Source organism: Doryrhamphus excisus, linkage group LG6, assembly GCF_037039965.1.
Source record: "Doryrhamphus excisus strain RoL-2023G ecotype Guam linkage group LG6, RoL_Dexc_Guam_v1.1, whole genome shotgun sequence".
NCBI classification, from domain to species: domain Eukaryota; kingdom Metazoa; phylum Chordata; class Actinopteri; order Syngnathiformes; family Syngnathidae; genus Doryrhamphus; species Doryrhamphus excisus.
Window position 1 is genome coordinate 19,983,746 of NC_136362.1, and position 21,777 is coordinate 20,005,522.

The 21,777-nt window shown below is 40.9% G+C and overlaps 1 protein-coding gene across 2 annotated transcripts in view; it reads left to right on the plus strand.

Moving 5' to 3' along the window:
• The window catches only part of ephb1 (EPH receptor B1), a 170,332-nt gene that overhangs the window by 50,541 nt on the left and 98,014 nt on the right, over nucleotides 1-21,777 (plus strand). For both annotated transcript variants that reach the window (XM_058067568.2, XM_058067569.2), the window contains exon 2: nucleotides 5,039-5,103. In XM_058067568.2, coding sequence (XP_057923551.1) covers nucleotides 5,039-5,103 — 65 coding nt within the window. The remainder of the gene's footprint in view (nucleotides 1-5,038; nucleotides 5,104-21,777) is intronic.

Genomic DNA, 21,777 nt, shown 5'->3' on the forward strand with positions numbered 1-21,777 from the left:
CAGCATTCATTCATTCATTTTCTACCGCTTATCCTCACAAGGGTCGCGGGGGTGCTGGAGCCTATCCCAGCTGTCTTCGGGCGAGAGGCGGGGTACACCCTGGACTGGTGGCCAGCCAATCACAGGGCACATATAGACAAACAACCATTCACACTCACATTCATACCTATGGACAATTTGAAGTCGCCGATAAACCTAGCATGTTTAGCATGTTCACAGGGTGAACATGCACTGTTTACGCAAGTCTCCATGCGTGGACCGGTATCGGTTGGGGACCACCACTCATGATTGACAGCAATGACTCATTTAAAGCTGCCATGCAGACACACTAAATGTGGACAGGTGTTTGAGCCCCGCCCTGTCACAAGTAACCACTTACAGTGAAGAAAATAAGTATTTGAACACCCTGCTATTTTGCTATTTCTCCCACTTAGAAATCATGGAGGGGTCTGAAATTTTCATCGTAGGTGCATGTCCACTGTGAGAGAGATAAACTAAAAAGAAAAATCCAGAAATCACAATGCATGATTTTTTAACAATTTATTTGTGTGATACAGCTGCTAATAAGTATTTGAACACCTGAGAAAATGAATGTTAATATTTGGTACAGTAGCCTTTGTTTGCTATTACAGAGGTCAAACGTTTCCTGTAGTTTTTCACCAGGTTTGCACACACTGCAGGAGGGATCTTGGCCCACTCCTCCACACAGATCTTCTCTAGATCAGTCAGGTTTCTGGGCTGTCGCTGAGAAACACGGAGTTTGAGCTCCCTCCAAAGATTTTCGATTGGGTTCAGGTCTGGAGACTGGCTGGGCCATGCTAGAACCTTGATATGCTTCTTACGGAGCCACTCCTTGGTTTTCCTGGCTGTGTGCTTCGGGTCGTTGTCGTGTTGGAAGACCCAGCCACGACCCATCTTCAATGCTCTGACAGAGGGAAGGAGGTTGTTCCCCAAAATCTCACAATACACGGCCCCACTCATCCTCTCTTTAATGCAGTGCACTCGCCCTGTCCCATGTGCAGAAAAACACCCCCAAAGCATGATGCTACCACCCCCATGCTTCACAGTAGGGATGGTGTTCTTCGGATTGTACTCTTCATTCTTCTTCCTCCAAACACGCTTATTGGAATTATGACCAAAAAGTTCTATTTTGGTCTCATCTGACCATAAAACTTTCTCCCATGACTCCTCTGTATCATCCAAATGGTCATATGCAAACTTAAGACGGGCCTTGACATGTGCTGGTTTAAGCAGGGGAACCTTTCGTGCCATGCATGATTTCACATCATGACGTCTTAGTGTATTACCTACAGTAACCTTGGAAACGGTGGTCCCAGCTCTTTTCAGGTCATTGACCAAGTCCTGTCGTGTAGTTCTGGGCTGATTCCTCACCTTTCTTAGAATCATTGTGACCCCACGAGGTGATATCTTGCATGGGGCTCCACTCCGATTGAGATTGACCGTCATGTTTAGCTTCTTCCATTTTCTAATGATAGCTCCAACAGTGGACCTTTTTTCACCAAGCTGCTTGGTAATTGCTCCGTAGCCCTTTCCAGCCTTGTGGAGGTGTACAATTTTGTCTCTGGTGTCTTTGGACAGCTCTTTGGTCTTCGCCATGTTACAAGTTAAAGTCTTACTGATTGTATGGGGTGGACAGGTGTCTTTATGCAGCTAACGACCTCAAACAGGTGCATCTGATTCAGGATGATACATGGAGTGCAGGTGGACTTCTAATGGGCAGACTAACAGGTCTTTCAGGGTCAGAATTCTAGATGATACACAGGTGTTCAAATACTTATTTGCAGCTGTATCACACAAATAAATTGTTAAAAAATCATGCATTGTGATTTCTGGATTTTTCTTTTTAGTTTATCTCTCTCACAGTGGACATGCACCTACAATGAAAATTTCAGACCCCTCCATGATTTCTAAGTGGGAGAAATAGCAAAATAGCAGGGTGTTCAAATACTTATTTTCTTCACTGTACGATACTCCATTTACTCATTTGCTACTATCAAAAGGAGGCATTAGGTCACAAGACACCTCTATCTAGGGCAGGGGTCTCAAACACGCGGCCCACGGGTCAAATGTGGACCGCAGGATACTAGTTTGAGGCCCCCGCCTTGATATGAAAGTTTAATGTTAGTGCGGCCCACGCAAGTTTGATATGGATGCCGTATGGTATCATGTACCCAGAAAAAAATATTGATTAATGTTCATGTTAAAGGTGAAATAACGGTTAATAATTATCCTCTCTATCCGTGTGGAAGTGGTAAGTTTTTGGCTATTTAAGTTTAAAAAAAATAACTTGAAGGCTACTGTTTAGGTCGCTAGCTCTCTAGTTTGCAAGTTAGCATGTGTCTCAAGACCCTGCAGTTGCGCAATATGTTGTAAATAAAAAGAGTATAAATGTGACTATAGTCGTGTTTTGTCATGTCTACAGGGCTCTAATAATGCTTTGTTCATTTTAATCTGAAAAAAATAAGTTTTTATTTGCCGTTTTATTATTATTTTATTTATTTCCTTATTACTGATTGATTTTCTTTATTCTTGATTTGATTTATTTATTTTTCATCTTATTTTGTGTAGAAAAATAAAAAACAAGATATTTGAGAACAGTGGAATGTTTTATCAGAGCTTTTCTTGTAGAAAATTGGAACAAAAGCAAAGTTTTTTAATTTTTTTTGTTTTTAATAAATGCATTTTTTTTTTTTTTTGGAAAACCTGATGCGGCCCAGTCTCACCCAGACCCGAGCTCCAGTGGCCCCCAAGTAAATTGAGTTTGAGACCCCTGATCTAGGGCATTTGACCCCTTTGTCGCCCTCTTTACCATCCTGTGCCTTTTTCTTCGTCCCCCCCCCCTCCCCCTTCCAAAAGGAAACAGCCCTGCAAGCGCCTGTGTGATTTGACTAAATCGCGTGTGATTTCCCCAGAGAAAGTTGTTGGCAGCCCCCGCAACGTTGGCTGGTTTCACGCTCCACTTCTACAGGGCCTCCCCAGCTGATGGCAAAGCATGGCAGTGCTGAAGCTGTTGGAACAGGCTCATTTTAAGGAAACTGGGGATGGAGGCTCGGCGTGAACAAGGCTGTCGCTGTGGATGTGCACTGAAACTTGCTCTTGGAGTCAGCCAGTAATGTCTGTATTTGTGTGTGTTGTAGCAGGCTAATTGGTATCATGTCTGCGGACGGTTTCCATCCAATGAGAGTAGATAGAGGTTGCCGGTGGCTTGTCATTCATCTGTGGTATGCTTTTTTTTCACAAACCAACCACTTGAAGTACAGATGACAGGCTTCCTTTGGAATCATTTCTAAATCACAGCGCTTCTTAAAAAAGCGACATCTGCGGGGGCACGCTTCACTGAGAGTAAAAGGCAAAAAAGGTGGGCGCTGAAGGGCTGGAACGTCTCCTTGAATGAGCGACTGAGAGTCTGCAGCTTGCAATTCATCTCCCTCATCAACAACACGTGTGGGTGTTGCTAGCCAACTGTTTGCTGTGCTAAATGGATTGCATCCAAGTCAGCAACACTCCGCTGGCATCCTGTAGCTGAACGCCCGGAAATACCTTTCACCTATTTGACTACCAACACAAATACGTACATTTAGGTTGTGGAAAAAAGGTATGGAAAAAGTGAAATATCTCTTGCTGAAGATTTGGGCCATAAAAAGGCTAAGTGAAATTGTGGCTCCACAAATCACGCTGCTACGGCCAACATGTCCATCACTCCATAAATATGTGTGAGTGAATAGTGTAAGAGAGGATTTTGCTTCTTTCTGGAGCTCACATGAGCCAAAAGAGCAGATATTAATCAATATGGAGCCAGTAAACGTCTCCTGTGAGATTTAGGACACATTTATCTACTGTGAGTCACTGAGGAACAACGCAAAAGGGAAGCTATGGTTTGGAACTTTTCCACCAGTAAAGTTTTATCTCCTCTGGGTATGTTATCATTTTTTCCTTTTTTTGTTTGGCTTACTTTTTTTTGTACAGTCTTTTGGTGATAGGAGACAAAGTGATGCACAGAAACCGCTTGTCGTTCTTACGGGATGGGATCGGTCTCTTCCTACAATTGTGAGACACAAGTGTGAAGAACAATAACAATCCTCTATGAACCCCACAAAGGTATATTTGACTTCATCCTTTAGTTTTACTTGAACAATCAGTATTGACCTGCAGGAAACCAAAATACGGAGTCAGTCTACATCCTGTGTAGTAATAAGTAGAACCTCTATAAGATTTTTGGAGTGTCTTCAGGTATTTTTTGTATTCCTCCAAATATGCCAAATTAATTCATAGTTAAGAGTATATAAAACCTGTTTACAGCCTTGCAAATACACTTTTTAACATTAACCCTCTAGACATGAACTAGCATCCCTATAGTCACCTTTACACTCGTGTTACGCATAATAGTAGATAAATAAAGAGTAAATAAGCCATATGACATAATTAAGAGTCGTGCTGTTGTGTGCTGCTTATAAATATGTTTTGTTCGTGAAGTGAAAGAACACTGTTGTTTTTTGTGATCGGCTTTGAAAGACATTTGTTGTGTTTTTTTTTTTCATGGAAATCGGCCTATACTCATCGGCATCCCTAGCAAAAGCAGGGAAAGAGGGATCGTTATATTATATAATATTTGGAGCAAGATGGCATATTTGACATATTAGTACTAACATAGTAACAACAGACAACACAGTGCAGTCACCTACAAATTACTGTATGATTTTCTTGAATTTCCATAGTCAAAATCAAACAGGCATACTTTCCTAATTATTAAGCAGTCACCGAGAACACTTTACCAAAACTCCACTTTTAACAGAATAACACAGTATGACAAATGCCTTCCAGCCATGCATTGGTTTCTTGTTTTTTTTCCTTTTTCTTATTAAACTCTGCAAAAGATCCTTCCATTGTCTGTCCTTCTGTGATCGTGTCAAGTGATCACTAGTGCCTGAATGCAGTTCAGCTCTGTTGAATGATGCCCAGAATAGCTTCTCTTGCTCTGAACTCCCCACCTAAACCCAATTTTCTCTCTTTGATCCAGAAACCGTGATGGACACTCGAGTGGCCACAGCTGAACTGGGCTGGACCGCGTATCCTAACTCTGGGGTGAGTCCATTTTGGATGTTTTTATTCCCACTTACCTTTTTTGGAGATGATGTGATACGAGAACATGCAACACATCACTCATGCAGATATACTGGCAGACAGGTAAATAGGCCGGAAGGCAGGCCGGATGAGACTATAGACTTAAGTAGTGCCCAGTGTAGCTCCTATTATGGGTATTATTTTCTCTCTGTCCTGGCTCATAATGACTTAATGACATAATGAGTCCTGCACAAGCCCCAGAACACAGAACCTAAGTCCCAGTAAATGGGCCCTGTAATGATACTGTAATAACACATTTATGCAGGGAAGTTCAGGTATTAAGGTGAAAGTGGGTGGGGAGAGCTAAAATGATGCAAACCAGCTTTTTCAGCTTGCAAAGGAACCATTTCCAACTTTCTTCTAGTTTCATGCACATGGAATTTGTGGGAATTAAATAGAAAGTGCCAGGTATTTCCTTTTTTTCCCCTTTTTTGAAAACACTCTAGACTCTGTCTGAAGCATGATGAGATGATTACGCTCATACACCGAAAGAAAATGTTAAGGTCTTGTTCGAGCTACTTAAATTGGATAATTTATTTTTTTAAAAAGCCCCATATTGCTACTCAGGGTAGTCAATGATCTAATCTGATAAAATGTATTATACCTTTTATTGCTCTTAAACAATGCTGTGGTCTGTGGACCCATGGACCCATTTGTCCCCTTGAAACTCATACTGGTATTCTGGTATACTGTGTATTCTGAAATACAGTGGAACCTTGGTTAGCATCGTTAATTTGGTCCAGATGGTCAGGCTCTAACCAAAATGGATGCTAACCAAATATTTTTTTTCCTTTTAAAAAATCATTTAAATTCGCACAATGATGTTTTTAAACATACAAACAATAAAACATGTTTTCTGTTGATGATCATACACGTGCGATAAAAGCAGTCATATTCTTGCAGTGTATTAATAACAACAAGAAGAAAATTTTGTTTAATGAACTTGGGTTAGACACTTATGAGTAATCAAGCCATAGTTTTTTTTTTCAGACTGTCAAGTGTGTACCAAGGGGCAGTTGTGAATAAGCCCCATGAACTCTGCCTAGCAACAATTTTTCATGTGGATTTTAGCAGTGAGTTACTACTGATTTGTGTAGTTTTTACAGTTTTTTCAATTTACAACATGTCTGTCAAGCACGTTTCAGACTCATTCAGAGATGTACTATTTAGCTGTGTAGCAAAAACCGCGGAATAGGAAAACAGTGCTATTTCTATCCATCCATTGAGACTGTTGAGTTCAGCCGGCCTGCGGGTGCATAGAGCCTCTTGTCTGTGTCGAGCAACGTTTTTTAAGCTCCCTGTGTTGTAAGGCTTCAGACGGGTAGAGAACCGCTGTAGGGGGAATACACACATACCGCTTTCTGGTTGAACCTACCTTACTGTGCTGTTGCTTTGACCTTGCTGGTAGACAGCGCTGTAAATGTAGTCAGATAGTGCAGCATTATGCACAAATCACGTGTATCACATAGCTGAGCTGTTGTGCTGCAGGTATCTGAGACGTGAAATAGTATCCAGGAAACCAGAAACGGTGTGAAGTCTTAAATACTCGTGTTACATATTGTTTGAAAGGACAACACGTTGCCGGATGATGTCACTCAGCATTGCTGTTGAACCTTGAGTCACAATGGTCATTGTTTAATTATCTTCCCATCAAGGGCTTCTAAAACCTTTCCATTGCTGGACTTTTCCACTTCACACTTAAAAGGGAGGGACCACTCCATGAAAGGGGACCTATTATACTAATTTTCTGGTCTTTGTATTTCGTTGTGGACTCCTTTAGAACAGCTACACACAATAACCGGCACAGAAAGTGTCGGAAAAAAAACTATAGATAAGATAAAAATGTTGCTTTCTCAATGCAGGAAGTTACAACAATTATATTAACTCATAAATCATTGTGGTTGAACACAGCCTATTATTAATTGGAAAAAACAACACAACTCAATACGAAAGCTGAAAATGAGCATAATAGAGCCCATTTAATGGGAAAGTAAAGATGACATAGGATATAGAGCAGGGGTCTCAAACTCAATTTACCTGGGGGCCACTGGAGCTAGGGTCTGGGCAAGGCTGGGCCGCATCAGGTTTTCAAAAAAAAAAAAAAAAAAAAAAACGCATTTATTAAAAACAGAAAAATATACAAACTTTTTCAGTGCTTTGGTTCGGATTTTCTACAATAAAAGCTCTGATAAAACATTCCACTGTTCTCAAATATCTTAATTTTTATTTTTCTGCACAAAATAAGACAAAAAATAAATAAACAAATCAAGAATAAAGAAAATCAATCAATCAGTAATAAATAAATAAATAAATATAACAATAATAATAATAAAACGGCAAATAATAAAAACTTAAGAAACCACATATGGTTGGTGGGTAGACAAATTATTTTTTTCAGATTAAAATGAACAAAGCATTATTAGAGCCCTGTAGACATGACAAAACACGACTATAGTCACATTTAAACTCTTTTTATTTACAACATATTGCGCAACTGCAGGGTCTTGAGACACATGCTAACTCGCAAACCAGGGAGCTAGCAACCTAAACGGTAGCCTTCAAGTTATTTCCTTTAAACTTAAATAGCCAAAAACTTACCACTTCCACACGGATAGGGAGGATAACTATTAACAGTTATTTAACCTTTAACATGAACATTATTCAAACATAATAATTTTTTCTGGGTACATGATACCATACAGCATCCATATCAAACTTGCGCGGGCCGCACTAACATTAAACTTTCATATCAAAGCGGGGGCCTCAAACTAGTGTCCTGCGGGCCACATTTGGCCCACGGGCCGCATGTCTGAGGCCCCTGATATAGAGTGTTTTTTAATGTCTACATGGCTCTAATTATGTAAAAAAAGACACTTAGAAGGTCACAAACAGGTTTTCTATTCTATAACAATGAACAAATTGGATTAATGAATTTATGTACATTGCAGAATTTACTTATCACAGTGGAATCTGGAGCCAATTAATCATAATAAACAAGGCATTACTGTACAGTCGCCATCACAGAGATGGTTGGTTGTTAGATACCTTGTCCTTCACCACATTCCACTTGACGGTGCCCAACAGGTGCTAAAAATGGTACAGATCTGGAGTAACTATGATTATCCGGTCCATCACCTTCAGCTTCCTTGCCACTTGTCATGTAGGAAGTGTGGTTGGGCTCATTGTCATGTTGGAATCCTGACTGTTTCCCAAGAGAGTGGCATTATGCCCTGCTTCAGAATGTCGCAGCACATTTTGAAATTCATGTATACCCTCCATGAACTCTCAACTTCTGGAAGCAAGCCACCAGGCAAGACAATTATCTTGGTACGTACTTGTTTTGACAGTTTTGTTTAAACAATAATGATGGTCATTTTCAGTGGATAGTAAATCTAAACTGCTATACAAGCTCCACACTGACTCCTCTGAAAAATATCAGAGGACGTATATGTACATGTCACAAAGAACAATTCCTGAACTGTATAACCAAGTGAAAGAAGTGTTGAAGGACATCAGAAACATTGATTTTTACTGCGGCACCGCCGATATGTGGTCCAGCTCAAATATGGCGTTTTCATATGACAGTTTGTGTCATTGACTGTGCTGAGAGACAACGTTGAAGGGTGTTTACCTTTCTACGGCTCAATATTTCATCAATACAGTTATGCTTGAGAGGAAGAGACAAAGCAGAAATACAAGAAAACACGATTAAAGAACAAAGTATATATACAAGTGCTCATTATAATGGAAGTTCTCAAGCCATTCCATGTTGTGATGTTGTTTGCTGTACACATCTGTTTGCATCTTAAGCTCTCTGCCAGATGCTAGCATCCGAGTGTGCAAGTGCATGTTGATGTGCGCTCATATATTTACAGTCTATGGTCCTGTGTTTACACCAGTGAAACTGCTGTACAAGGATGTCTGTGCAAAATTGCAAAAAAATGAATCTGTCAGGTCTGATACTGCAGAAATGAAACTTTCCAAAAATTAAACCGTGTGTGCCTTCATTCATATTATTATTTTCTTGCTAACCTGCTGAGGCTGAAGGGCTGACAGGACGGTTTACTCTCTTTATTGAATGAACCCTCTTGTCTTCCAGCCTGTGTAGTAAACACACTCATCCATGCACATGTCAATTTTTTGAGGCCAGCAAAATTATCAACTTTTTTTTTTTTCATTAATTGACTTATCGATTAGGCTGCATGGTGTTAAGTGGTTAGCACACAGGCCTCACAGCTAGGAGACCAGGGTTCAATTCCACCCTTGGCCATCTCTGTGTGAAGTTTGCATGTTCTCCCCTTGCATGCGTGGGTTTTCTTCGGGTACTCCGGTTTCCTTCCACATTCCAAAAACATGCTAGGTTAATTGGCGACGAATTCTCCATAGGTATGAATGAGTGTGAATGGTTGTTTGTTTATACGTATGTGCCCTGTGAGTGGCTGGCCACCAGTCCAGGGTGTACCCCGCCTCTCACCCGAAGACAGCTGGGATAGGCTCCAGCACCCTCGTGGCCCTCGTGAGGATAAGTGGTAGAAAATGAATGAAAGAATGAACGACTTATTGATTATCGTGACAGGCCTACTTGCATCAAAACTCAGGAACGTACAGTCAAGAAGAGAACCATAACTCGAGGACCACCTGAAAAGGAGATTCTCACTTGCAAACAAATATAGACCGTGGCAAAAAAAAACCACTTGGCTTTCTGACAAAGATGCAAAAAAAGCAAGTGGTGTTATCTACTGTTTTTTGATTTTTGCATAATTCTCGAATGGTTGAGATAAAAGCGGGGACCCGCTGAAATTGCTTTCATCCGGAAGAAGATAGATGGGATTAGGGGTGTGGAGTGAAAAGGGGTACGAGAGGGAGAGAGGAAAAAAAAGGGGGGTATGTTACAGGATCAAGGGGGGGAGGCGGGGGGGATTAGAAGAACCCACAGGGTGGGGCGTAGGGCTTGTGGAGATCAATTTTGTGTGAATGCTGGTTGGCAAGCCTGCAGACTTTCAGCTGTGTGTGTGTGTGTGGATGTGTGGGTTAACTCATGTGACTCGCGCGGGTCACAGTCAGAGTTCGGGCTGTGGGACGGGGGCGGGATTAAGGGGTCAAAGGGTTGATCCGACGGGAGGCGGAGGGCGCTGTCAGGCGTGCTGAGAACCGGGGGCCAGTTGCTGTGCTTGTTAGGGCCCACGGTGAAAGCAAGATAAAGAGACAGCCAAGTGAGCAGTTCGATGGGTGCCGACGAGAAACGCTGGGGGCAGGAAATAAAAGTAGATGGGTGGCTGGAGGAGAAAGATAAGGAAAGATTTGGGAAAGCATTTGCTGGTAGCAGGTGCACAAGAACAGGTGGAGGAAAAAAAACAGACAGAGCTGCTGCTGGCATGTTTATTATTATTTACGCTCGCTTGTAGCCGCACGTGGCTTTGCGTGCCTGCTGTTGCATGCCTGCACCTGCACTGGAAGGAGGTACATCCCTCCCAGGTCTTTGCAGTGTTCCAGCTAAGCTCTTGCACGTTTTAACCGGACAGGTGTGTGCACTTCCTGAAACCCACAGATTGGAGATCCATAACAGCCATCTCACCATCTGCTGACCCTACTCAATACACCTCAATTATTCATACACTGACAGACTGACAGGCTGTGGCTTAATGCACATACAGGAGTAAAGGGTGGAATGATTGAATGCAGCCAAAAGGGACAGATAAAGAGGTCTGATAAGGATGGGAGTAGTAGAAGAGGTAAGACAAGCATCTAGTTGAAAAATAGCAGTGAGACTGTGTACACACAAACACTGGTATTTTTATAAACATGTCTTTAATTACTTCTTTGAACTTCTGACCTATTCATGGTAAACTGCAATGTATTAGGTGCTGTGTTAATATTAGAATGTAAAAACTTGTAGTCTTCACTTGAATAAGACCATAGGAAATAAAAATAATAATCTTTTCAAAATACAGTAGATCAGTGATTTTCAACCACTGTGCCGCGGCACACTAGTGTACCTTGAGAAACCGTCAGGTGTGCCGTGAGGAATTATCCAATATCACTTTTTATAATTAACATTTATTAATCATCATTTGCAAATATGATGTCAATAGCCATTATGTCAATAGTATACATGGACCCAAATATTCCAATTCACTTTGGTTTATTTGCTCAAACGGAAAGAATTGAGCAGGGATGGAATATTCCTTTCCCCAATCCAATTCAGGTATCTTGTACCCGTTCAATCGGAAAGTTGTCGGATTGCGTTCTTCTTCCTGGTGTTTTTCTTCTTCTGTTGTTTATTGGCGGTTGGCAAGCAGCTTTCGTATGCATTAACGCCATCTGTGGAACAGAATCTAAACCCTTCTATACGCCATTCACAAGTGCAGTTTTATTAAAAAAGAAAATATATATCTATATAAAACATGTCCTGAGTTTAATTATAAAATATTAGCAAGATTGAATTTGATCTTTTCCTGTTTAAATTTATCCCGGGTGCGTTCTTTCAGCGCATGCTCAGATATGACGTAACACGCAGATCCAGATGTTCTTCACTTTTAAAAATGGAGGCCAGCAATCGGCACTGGACTAAGCAAAGTTTGTTTTTGATTCAAACTAAATTTCAAGACTGGACAGACGAAAAACTGGCAATACGGAGTTATTCCAACAAGTGAAAGAAAAACTTGGGGAAGCCGGTATCACGTGATGTTGATGTTTACGTTTTACTGGGCATGCCCTATTGACTATTCTGGTTGATTTTCACGGCGCATGTAGACAAGAGATTGGAATATTCCTTTCTATGGATACCATTGTTTCCCGAAAGGTCATTGGGAAAGAGAAAAAGTGGTGATGTAAAAACGTGGCTACTGTGGAGTGTCTGTGGTGTAAAGACTGGCAGAGCAATGTAATATTGGTCCGTGTGGCAACACCTACCTTGTTCCTCCCATAGACTTATTGATGCACGTGTGAGGTCGTGGTGACATTTTGGAACATTTTTGGTTAGTGGTGTGCCACAAGATTTTTCCAATGTAAAAAACGTGCCGTGGCTCAAAAAAGGTTGAAAAACACTGCAGTAGATCTAGGTAATGCTGGGTAACTTCCTGTGGGGGAGTGTGCTTCTGGGTATGTATCGTAAAAAAAAAAATGACATGTAGAAACATTGCCACATGATAGCCTTAGTTGTTATTACTACACACACATAAAGAAATAAACCCTCTGTAACCCTCAGTAGTGTACGATACTTATCAAGACATTTATGTGTTCGCACATTCATACATTGTCATGAACTCTTCAGGGATGTGTTCAAGCTAAAAGGAAATTGAACGTGAGCGTTCACGCAAATACAAGCCAACTCGGCATTAGGGCAGTGTGGAGATTACTTTCATTTTGTCTTCATGGTTATTAAGTGTGTGTCGTCATGCGGTTTAAATTGCTCCGTGATCCTACATAGACATGTCCGCTCTGCATGAAGATGGGAATTGTCAGAATCTCAAGCTACATGTCCATGGTTTTCTTTCTTGGAATAATTTGCACTGAGATGTATCCACCAGCATACATGTGTGCAATATAAACTACGTATTTACATCAGGGGTATCCAAACCTTTTCCACGGAGGACCATGTTTAGAAAACTGTTGTCAAGCTGTACAGACTAAATCAGTTGTCTTACTGTCTTTTGGTAGACATGACAATAAATCTACCCCGTTTTACTGCACATTTTTTATATATTTTTATTGTTTGTCTTTTCTTCACGGCAGCTTGTCAAGGTCAAAAAATGTCCACCTCTTTGCAGACATGCATGCACACACATACAGTACCTCCACCGCAACCCCTCCTGCGTGTCTGGATGACTGGGCTACGTACAAAAACACACACATTTACCAGCATAGACAGGCAGGGGCCCATTTCTACCTGAAAGGGGAGCTTTTAGGGACATACCATATCATTACCCTGTCCCCTGTTGTCCCTAAATGGGTCATAGAGGTGCCAACAGCCTGTGGGGTGTCTAATTTACTTTTGAACAATTAGCTCCTTTTTTCATTTCTCTTATTCTTGCTACACACATTTTTTCAGTCAATCCTCATTATTATTTTACTATATGATCACTTCCTGATAACTGACAACTTCATTTCACTTTTATTTGGTAGCTATTTCCTAGCAGATAACAGCACTATGGTGAAATATTCAAAATAAATGTGAGTAGTTTAATTTTGTTATTGTTTCTTTCAAACTTTTTCTTTTCTTTTTTTTTTTAAACTGGATGCGGCCCAGCCTCACCCAGACCCTAGCTCCAGTGGCCCCCAGGTAAATTGAGTTTGAGACCCCTGGTTTAGAGTATTTGGGTTGCATCTTCAAAACGGGACTGCAAAAACACACCTCAGTCAAAACTAGACACGCAACAAATTTACTGCACTGTTTACTTCTTGGCTTTTACAGATTCGATTTGAATTGAGGGCAGTTGCAAGTAAAGTGGAGACTGCGGGGTCATAATACCGCAGCATGTGACTATGAATATTGTCACCCAATGAGCTTCTGTAGCAATAGTACCTAGATGTACATATGTTCTCCAAAGCAACACATCACAAGTGGAGTGTTTAAAAGAACAGCTCAACTTTAGAGAGTGGGAAAGAGCCACATTGAGATACTTGGAAGGCTAAATATATTGCTCGGGGCAGGCCACATTTTCTGTGACTTTTCTTCTAACTTCCACAGACAGATGGCCACTGTTCAATTTGAGCTCTATCAAACTGCGAGACTGTAATTATGGAGTGGCTAGTATCTGGCGGGATTGGGGATTTTTCAGACACCACCATTTCCTTTCCATCCATCACACTCAGCCGGGCGGAACTAGGCCTCCGATGCCCCTGCAAAATAATCATTCCCATGCAACCGGCCTGACAGTAGCCCTTGTTTAATAACGTAGCTGATCAGAAATGATAATAGCAATCATGTCTTCGCATATTTTAATGGCTGCAGTGTGCTCGTCTGTGCAAGTGTGGGCTGTACTCACAAAAGAGCGAACTTGAATAAATGAAGTTCACTATCAAAACTATTTTTTAATTCCTTCTGTTGACTTCTTGGATATGACCCAAAGGTTGAAATAATCTCATTATTCTGTCAGATTCTCAAAAGCCGTTGCAAAGGATAAGAAAAAAGTTATCTGTTTTATGATGACTGTCAGCAATGAGCTCACAAAACAGAGAGAGTATCTTTCAGGAGCATGTCCGATCCCTATCTCGGCTTCCCGTCTTTATGTTTAATCCTCTGTCCTCCGGAGACCTTGGCCTTTTACATATCTGTCAGTGGGAATTTTACCTGAATGAGCTTCTTTTCTTCCACTGAACGCAGATGTTGCAGGCCATTAACATTAGAGGCTTATCAAATATGCCCACCCAGGCATTAGAGTGTTGACAGTCCAATTTCATTTGGTATGTAAGATTTCTGGATTGAATATGGAAACACGTGTTGTTTTTTAAACATTGTTTTTAGTGAGCTGTTTTGAACTCCATCCATTTTCTGTACCGCTTATCCTTACTAGGGTCACAGGCATGCTGGAGCCTATCCCAGCTGTCCAGAGTCCGGGTACACCCTGGACTGGTTGCCAGACAAAGACACACAACCATTCACACTCACATTCATACCTATGGACAATTTCCCGTGTATTAATCTAGCATGTTTTTGGAATGTGGGAGGAAACCCACGCATGCACAGGGAGAGCAAACTCCACACAGATATACCCAGTGGGAAATCAAACTCAGGTCTCCAAGCTGTGTGGCCTGCGCACTAACCACTCGTGCAGTCGTTTTGAACTCCTGTTTAATTTTTTTAATCTGACCTAAGGAGTTTCTACAGTGGCAACAGCATCTCCACAGCACTTGCTTGTAGACCTGATTACATTTTTCTCTCGTTTATCACAGTTGGTTACAGAGCCAACCGTGACAAGTGAATGTCTCAGAAGTAGGATTCCTTCATTATAAATGGAATAGTTTCATAATTAAAGCATAGAAAACATAAATACAACCTTCTAAATCCAGAGTTATTAGACCATTCTACGCACGTAATAACACCCCTATAGTCACCTTTATATTTAAGGTATATACAATAGTGGACAGACAGTAGGCAGCATCGGAGAAAATAATGGGTTCAGAGTTGAGTCTTTTTCAGTAGTTGCATGGGACAATAGAGAACATTATCCATTCTGTGAAGATCTGGAGGGTTGCTGGATTTTTCCCTCAAACCCAATAATCCTCAAAATTAGAAAAAAAGATGGACTGAAAACACAGATTGCTGAAGAAGTGACAAGAGGCAACACCAGTTTAATATTTATATACAACCTCAACTAAATCAATAGAGCACCTGTTATAGTATTAGGTATTAATCCCAGAAAAGATTAGTTGAAAGTTGTAACTGACAAAAAGCATGTCGCTATTTCATCGTCGTGAAGCCTTTTGATTTGATTTCCTCTTGTTTTGCCTTCATAATGACATTTTCAAGACCCCTCCTGACTCAGAGGGTTTAAAAGCAGATCCTGCATGTCTAAGCGTGAAGTTGTATCATTTGATGGCGATTCCGAAAAGCACTGGGTGAGCACCACTCCACTGAGGATCAGACGGACGGACTTCAGGTTCAAGATAAATCGAATTGATGTTTTTGGACTTTCAGTTTGAGTGATGAGCTGTGACCTGTCCTTATGTATTTGTTCAAGGCACAAGCAGACAAAACATTGGAGAAATATGATATATAAGAAAGGAGAAATATGATCTCAGGGAAGAAGTACATTTGAAACATTTCTATGCCAGGACTACGTTAAAAAGCCATAGCATTTCAGTATGGGGAATCAAACTATGGAATGGATTGAGTAAGGAAATCAAACAATGCACAACGATGAGCCAATTCAAGAAACAATACAAGTAGTTGATGTTTGCTAAATCCAAGGATGAAGAGTCTTGAACCAGTCATGATGTGCTATATATATCACTATATTGACACTTACTATGGTACCCATTAAGTCATTGGATGCTCATATCACCTCATACTTCGGTACAAGGTACATTATTTAAAAAAAAAACAAACTTTAAACTGTATTATGGAAAGCAGGAAGTGAACAAGTGTAACAGTTACTGTTTGTAAAAGTACCAGATGGAGGGTTAGGATTTAATAAGCTTTGCTTCTTCCTACTCCTTTTGGACATGTGGAACTGATTATGGGATGCACTCAATTGTAATCTGATGCATGTTCAAATGAAATAAAACCATTACCATTACCATTGCTGCAAAGTGACTGATTGTTAGTAGTAAAAGTCCTGTGGTAAATAAATTTTTTATTTGATCCAAAAGGTACTGAATTATCTGTATATATGCCTGTATATTTGGTTCATTTTGATTTGGTTAGGTGAGTGTGAATGGTTGTTGTCTATATGTGCCCTGTGATTGGCTGGCGACCAGTCCAGGGTGTACCCCGCCTCTTGCCCGAAGACAGCTGGGATAGGCTCCAGCACCCCCGTGACCCTCGTGAGGATAAGCGGTAGAAAATGAATTAATTAATGATTTGGGTTGCACGGCAGAAAAGTGGGAGACCAGAGCTCAATTCCACCCTCGGCCATCTCTGTGTGGAGTTTGCATGTTCTCCCCATGCATGCGTGGGTTTTCTCCGGGAACTCCGGTTTCCTCCCACATTCCAAAAACATGCTAAAAACAAAAAACATTGGCGACTCCAAATTGTCCATAGGTATGAATGTGAGTGTGAATGGTTGTTTGTCTATATGTGCCCTGTGATTGGCTGGCAGTCCAGGATATACCCCTCCTCTCGCAATAATCTATGAAATGCCATTTTCTAGAATGGGTGACTCTGACCGATGCAGCCATGACACAGCGATACACAAGAGTGGTTGTCTTATATCTGGGCCCTGGAACAAGAGTTATATTAATTTTGGATGCAATGATACAGTGGGTGGAGGTCAGTGATCAAAGTAGTGCAGTCGGTCACTTTTCTATTGATCTTCAATGATTGGTGCTGTGTACTGCGTACGGAAACAATCCTATTGATTTTGAAAGACACCTGATCCTTTGAAGTCTGAAAGCTCATATTGGTGCGTATAATGTTACTTTCTGCCAAAGGGCGACACTTGGTTGCCTGTTGCCCACTGTGTTGTTAATGGTCCAACAGCTGACTACTGGATTTTCCTCCTCCTGGCCTTCATATTAAGTGTGATCATCTTCTGTGTTATTTTAGCCTTTGGAAGTAATGACAGGCGATCAATATGATGAATGGCCTTTATGAAGGCAGAATATTGATGGCGTGATGGCATCGAGATGAGGCAGTGGGGAAAGGGATGCATCACCGTGAATGACTTACTGATTTCTTCCTCCCACCGTCCCCTTAATTTCTCTCCACACGCATGTTTTTTCTTCTATCCATCACTCTGTCTTTTTCCTTTACCACGCCCCTAACCTCTCCAGGTCAGCAAGGTGTGACCGATCATTATGAGAAACATTAAGCGCTCGGTGAATGCATAGCCCCTACATCTTCTCGCTACTGCACATCAGATGGAGCAGCCATAATGACAGACGCAATGGCTGCACTTAAAAATTAGCAGTGAAGAAAGAGTGTCTTCTGCATCGAATTGCATTTGTTTGCTTTCAAGTCTTCTTTCGGATGTTTACAGTTGTCGTTTTGTGAAGCTAACTTGAATGGTATGGAGGATCAAATTGGGCATGTCATTCATTAAATGTGGGTCGCGTGGGTGCTGGAGCCTATCCCAGATGTCTTCGTTACTATGGTAACGTTAGAAAGAAATTGGCACGTTTGACGGGACACCATCAGAACAAAAATATTGCCTCTGCAAGCAATCCATAACGGGATTGTATTACTTTTTTTTTTTTGCGTAAACAAATTGTACCCAAGTCACAGTTTGGACACCCCTGCTTAAAAGGGTCACTTTGGTTGACATACATGATGTTTGCTAAAGCTAACATAATAATAATAATAATAATAATAATAATAATAATAATAATAATAATAATAATAATAATAATAATAATAATAATGCATTTTATTTGTATAGCGCTTTTCAAAATACTCAAAGACCCTTTACAGAAGAATGGAGTTGAATAAAAGCAAGTAAGCAGAGTAGAAGACACACCAAAATCCAACATTCATTGGTTAATACACAGTTAAAACATGAGAAAAAGCGGGGCGGGGCACAGCAGTCAGATATAAAAAGTTACACATTAAAAACAGATTTAAAGAGGTGGGTTTTTAGTTTTTTGAAACTGGGAATGTCAGGGCAAGCATGGAGTGAATGGGACAAAGAATCAAACGAGTCATACCACCGGGAAACATCCCAATGGCTAAATTGTCCTCTATCCACTTTCATAATCTCGGCCTTGACTACCACAATGACAACATTATCTCATCTCACATAGAATTCATCTAAAAATGAGGAAAATAAAACATACATGCGGTGGTACAATAAAGCAACAAAGGAAGGGACATAAAGATAACTACACAATGTCTTTCCCCTGGACCTTGTTCACCTTGACTGTGTATAAATGAAACATGGAAGCATCATAAATATGAGCGTTGGTGTATAATGCACAGACCAAGTGTAGACACGTTCTTTTAACACTAATGGAGGAGACAACCAGGGAACTACATTATCAGTAAAGTGACAGGTGATGACATGTCGTCTTTTCTCGCTTCTCCGTTGCGGTCAGGTAAATGTCACAGAGTTAGTTAGTCATGTAAAAGGAAAAGGAAGTAGATGACACATAAGTCGTACATCCTGCGGATGCACAACTGTGGATACCAATAATATGTGTAATCAAATATTTTATACCTACAGAAACACAAATGCGCGGTGTAGTCACAAGCTCAGCAGCGAGCAAATCAATATGTGGTCGGTAAACCGTCAAATTCTAAACAGCACGTTCTGTGTGCGCAAACACGACCAGATAAACAGCAGATGAATACAAACCTATCAAACAAAAGAGCAAAGTCTGTTGCAAAGTTTGAACCCGCTTTGGAAATGATAACTAATATTTTTTTTCCTGTCTGTTGACACAATGGGGACAACGAATATCTGTCTCGTTCATTATTGCACGACCCAATGAGTTCCTGGACAGAATTGAGACGGGCATTATCTCAGATGCCTCGGGTTCCTCTCCACCATGAAAGATGGTGGTCATTTGGCTAGACGAGAGGCGGTGAAGACCCCCTCCTCGACCAGAGCAGACGGGTGCAGAAGAGCCCGGGGGCTGGCTGTATTAATGAACAGGCTGTGCTGAAAGGGACAGGTTCCCGTAACGCTGATGAATGGTCATTACAGAGAGAGAAGAGGAGGAGGTGGTGGGGTGGCAACTTGTGAGCAGCATGGGCTCAGAGGGAGCAGCACCGGGGGAAAAATCCTTAATTTGCACCTCGGACTTCTGTAAACTCGTTTATCACGCCAGCAGTGTCACTTTCTTCTATCCCCACCATTATTGGACCTTCTTGTTTTTCTTAGGCTGGATTTTCTTACACTGCACAATTCTAATTTAGTGTCTGTATCGGATTATTTACATGCATTTGTACATGTCTTGTATGTAATATCAGTATCATGGGAGCACGTGCTGCATGGGATAGACTGAAACAAGTAGTAAACATTACACCGTTGGGCCCTTAGAGAAGTCAATGTACAGCTTGTACAGTGGTACAGATTTACGCTCCACTAAAAGTGACTCAATGTGCAGCCATTATTGTCTAAATAGCTGCAAGATAATTATGTCTAGCCTACCATCGAGCATGGTGGTGTCATGATTTGGGGCTGCACGAGTGGGAAGCATTGGTTCATTGAGAGAGACTTAATTCTAATATTCATTATCCATATATATTTATCGATATTTGAATGTAATCAAACAGTTGCTGAAATGTGAATGGTGAACATAGAAATACAAGACAGAAGATTCATTAAAAGACAAAATGCTCTGCAGTACTTGACTGCCTGAACTACAGGCTTTTATTGCAGTTTAGAATGATCTCACAACAGGTGAAATAAAGACACGGCTGCTGTTGACCCCTGTAGCCCCTGACTTCCTGTTCTCCATACGTCTGGAATACATTTAACATACATGTACTGTCTGCTATATTTGCAAGTGTAAATGTGACTATAGAGGTGTTACTTCTACTGTGTAGATGCCTAAATAGTATTTAGAAGGTCATAAATGGGTTTTCTATTCTCAAAATATTTGAATTCTAAATAAGCAATCCTACTTTGCAGAAATTCACTTATCACGGTTGGGTCTGCAGATGAATCAACAGCAACAAATGAGGGATTACTGGAGTTACTTTTTTTGTTTACTTTTTTTATTTACTGTTATGTTATCAATCTGTGTATTTCGTTGATATCTGCATTGACAGTTAGGGATGCTCCGATCAGGGTTTTACGCTTCTGATTCCGATACCTATCATCCATGAGTGAAATTGGTCGATACTGATACATTCCATTATATATCACATTAGGTAGATTAACTATGCATTCATCTATTTGCTATGCTGCTTATGCACATTTGGGTCGCTTTTTGAGGCTTGTGCATGGATGATTTTTTTGGGTTGATTTTTTTCATCAGGCCCAGAATTACTGGCTGCACCTTAATTTAGAATGATGATACCGGTTTTCCACGAAAAAGCACCTTTGGCATAGCCACCAAATGTTATAAAGTCTAGTTATAGTAGCATAGTTACATTATTTCTTATACACTATATTTACATGTGTCCCTATGTGTCCCTCAATGCCTTTGGTTACCTCAGACAGACAAGGTTCTGGTTGTCTTGGTAACCTTCCCCTCCCTCTTTTTGCCCAAAAGTGTCATTATTTCCAGTCGCTCTCCTCAGATTTTGTCAATTTCCCCACAGTCCTTTCACCTGTTATCATTCTCTGTGTTTATGTCAAATTTTTGGTTGGTTCATCGCCTTAAACGAGGCTCCGCTTATCATGAGGTGCCCATCTTGGCAGACTTATCAGCAGAGGCTTCAAAGGTCAAAGGGAGGAAGCACCAGGAGATATACAGTACACACATTAACTAACTGGAGGCCCACTTTCTCCACTGCAGACCTCATTAACTCCTCCTTGCCTATGGCTGTTTGGATTATTGCTGCCGGTTGGCCACATTAATCTCTTTGCAAAAATGTTACCTAAGGAAAAAACATTCTAACACAGTCTCCAGTCACCTTTTCAGACAGATTACATAAATGTGAAGATGATTTTTTTGTTGACACTGCTACACATTTTAAAAGCAAGTACCCCTTCTTTGTATTCCAGTAATTTGTCTTGTTGATTAGTAATCATTCCAAATGTTAATGGCACATTTTCGTCATGATTTGGCGCACTCAGTGAATACCCCTAGGGGGCCGCTATTGCTCATCCAACACACTTTCTGGGTCACACCTGGAAAGAAAAAGACCTGCAGTGCACTTCGGTTCCGCCCGCATGCAAATGTCTTCCATGCTTGCATGTCTTCTGTCTAATTATAATTCAGAAGAGCCTAATTTTGAATTTGTTATGCACCATGCTGTATAATGCACCACCTGAGCGCTTGACCACCTTTTTGCTGTTAAATAGCAGCACATAAAAGGTAGAACGTGGGCTTGTTAATACTTAATGTTGCTTTGGTACATTGATA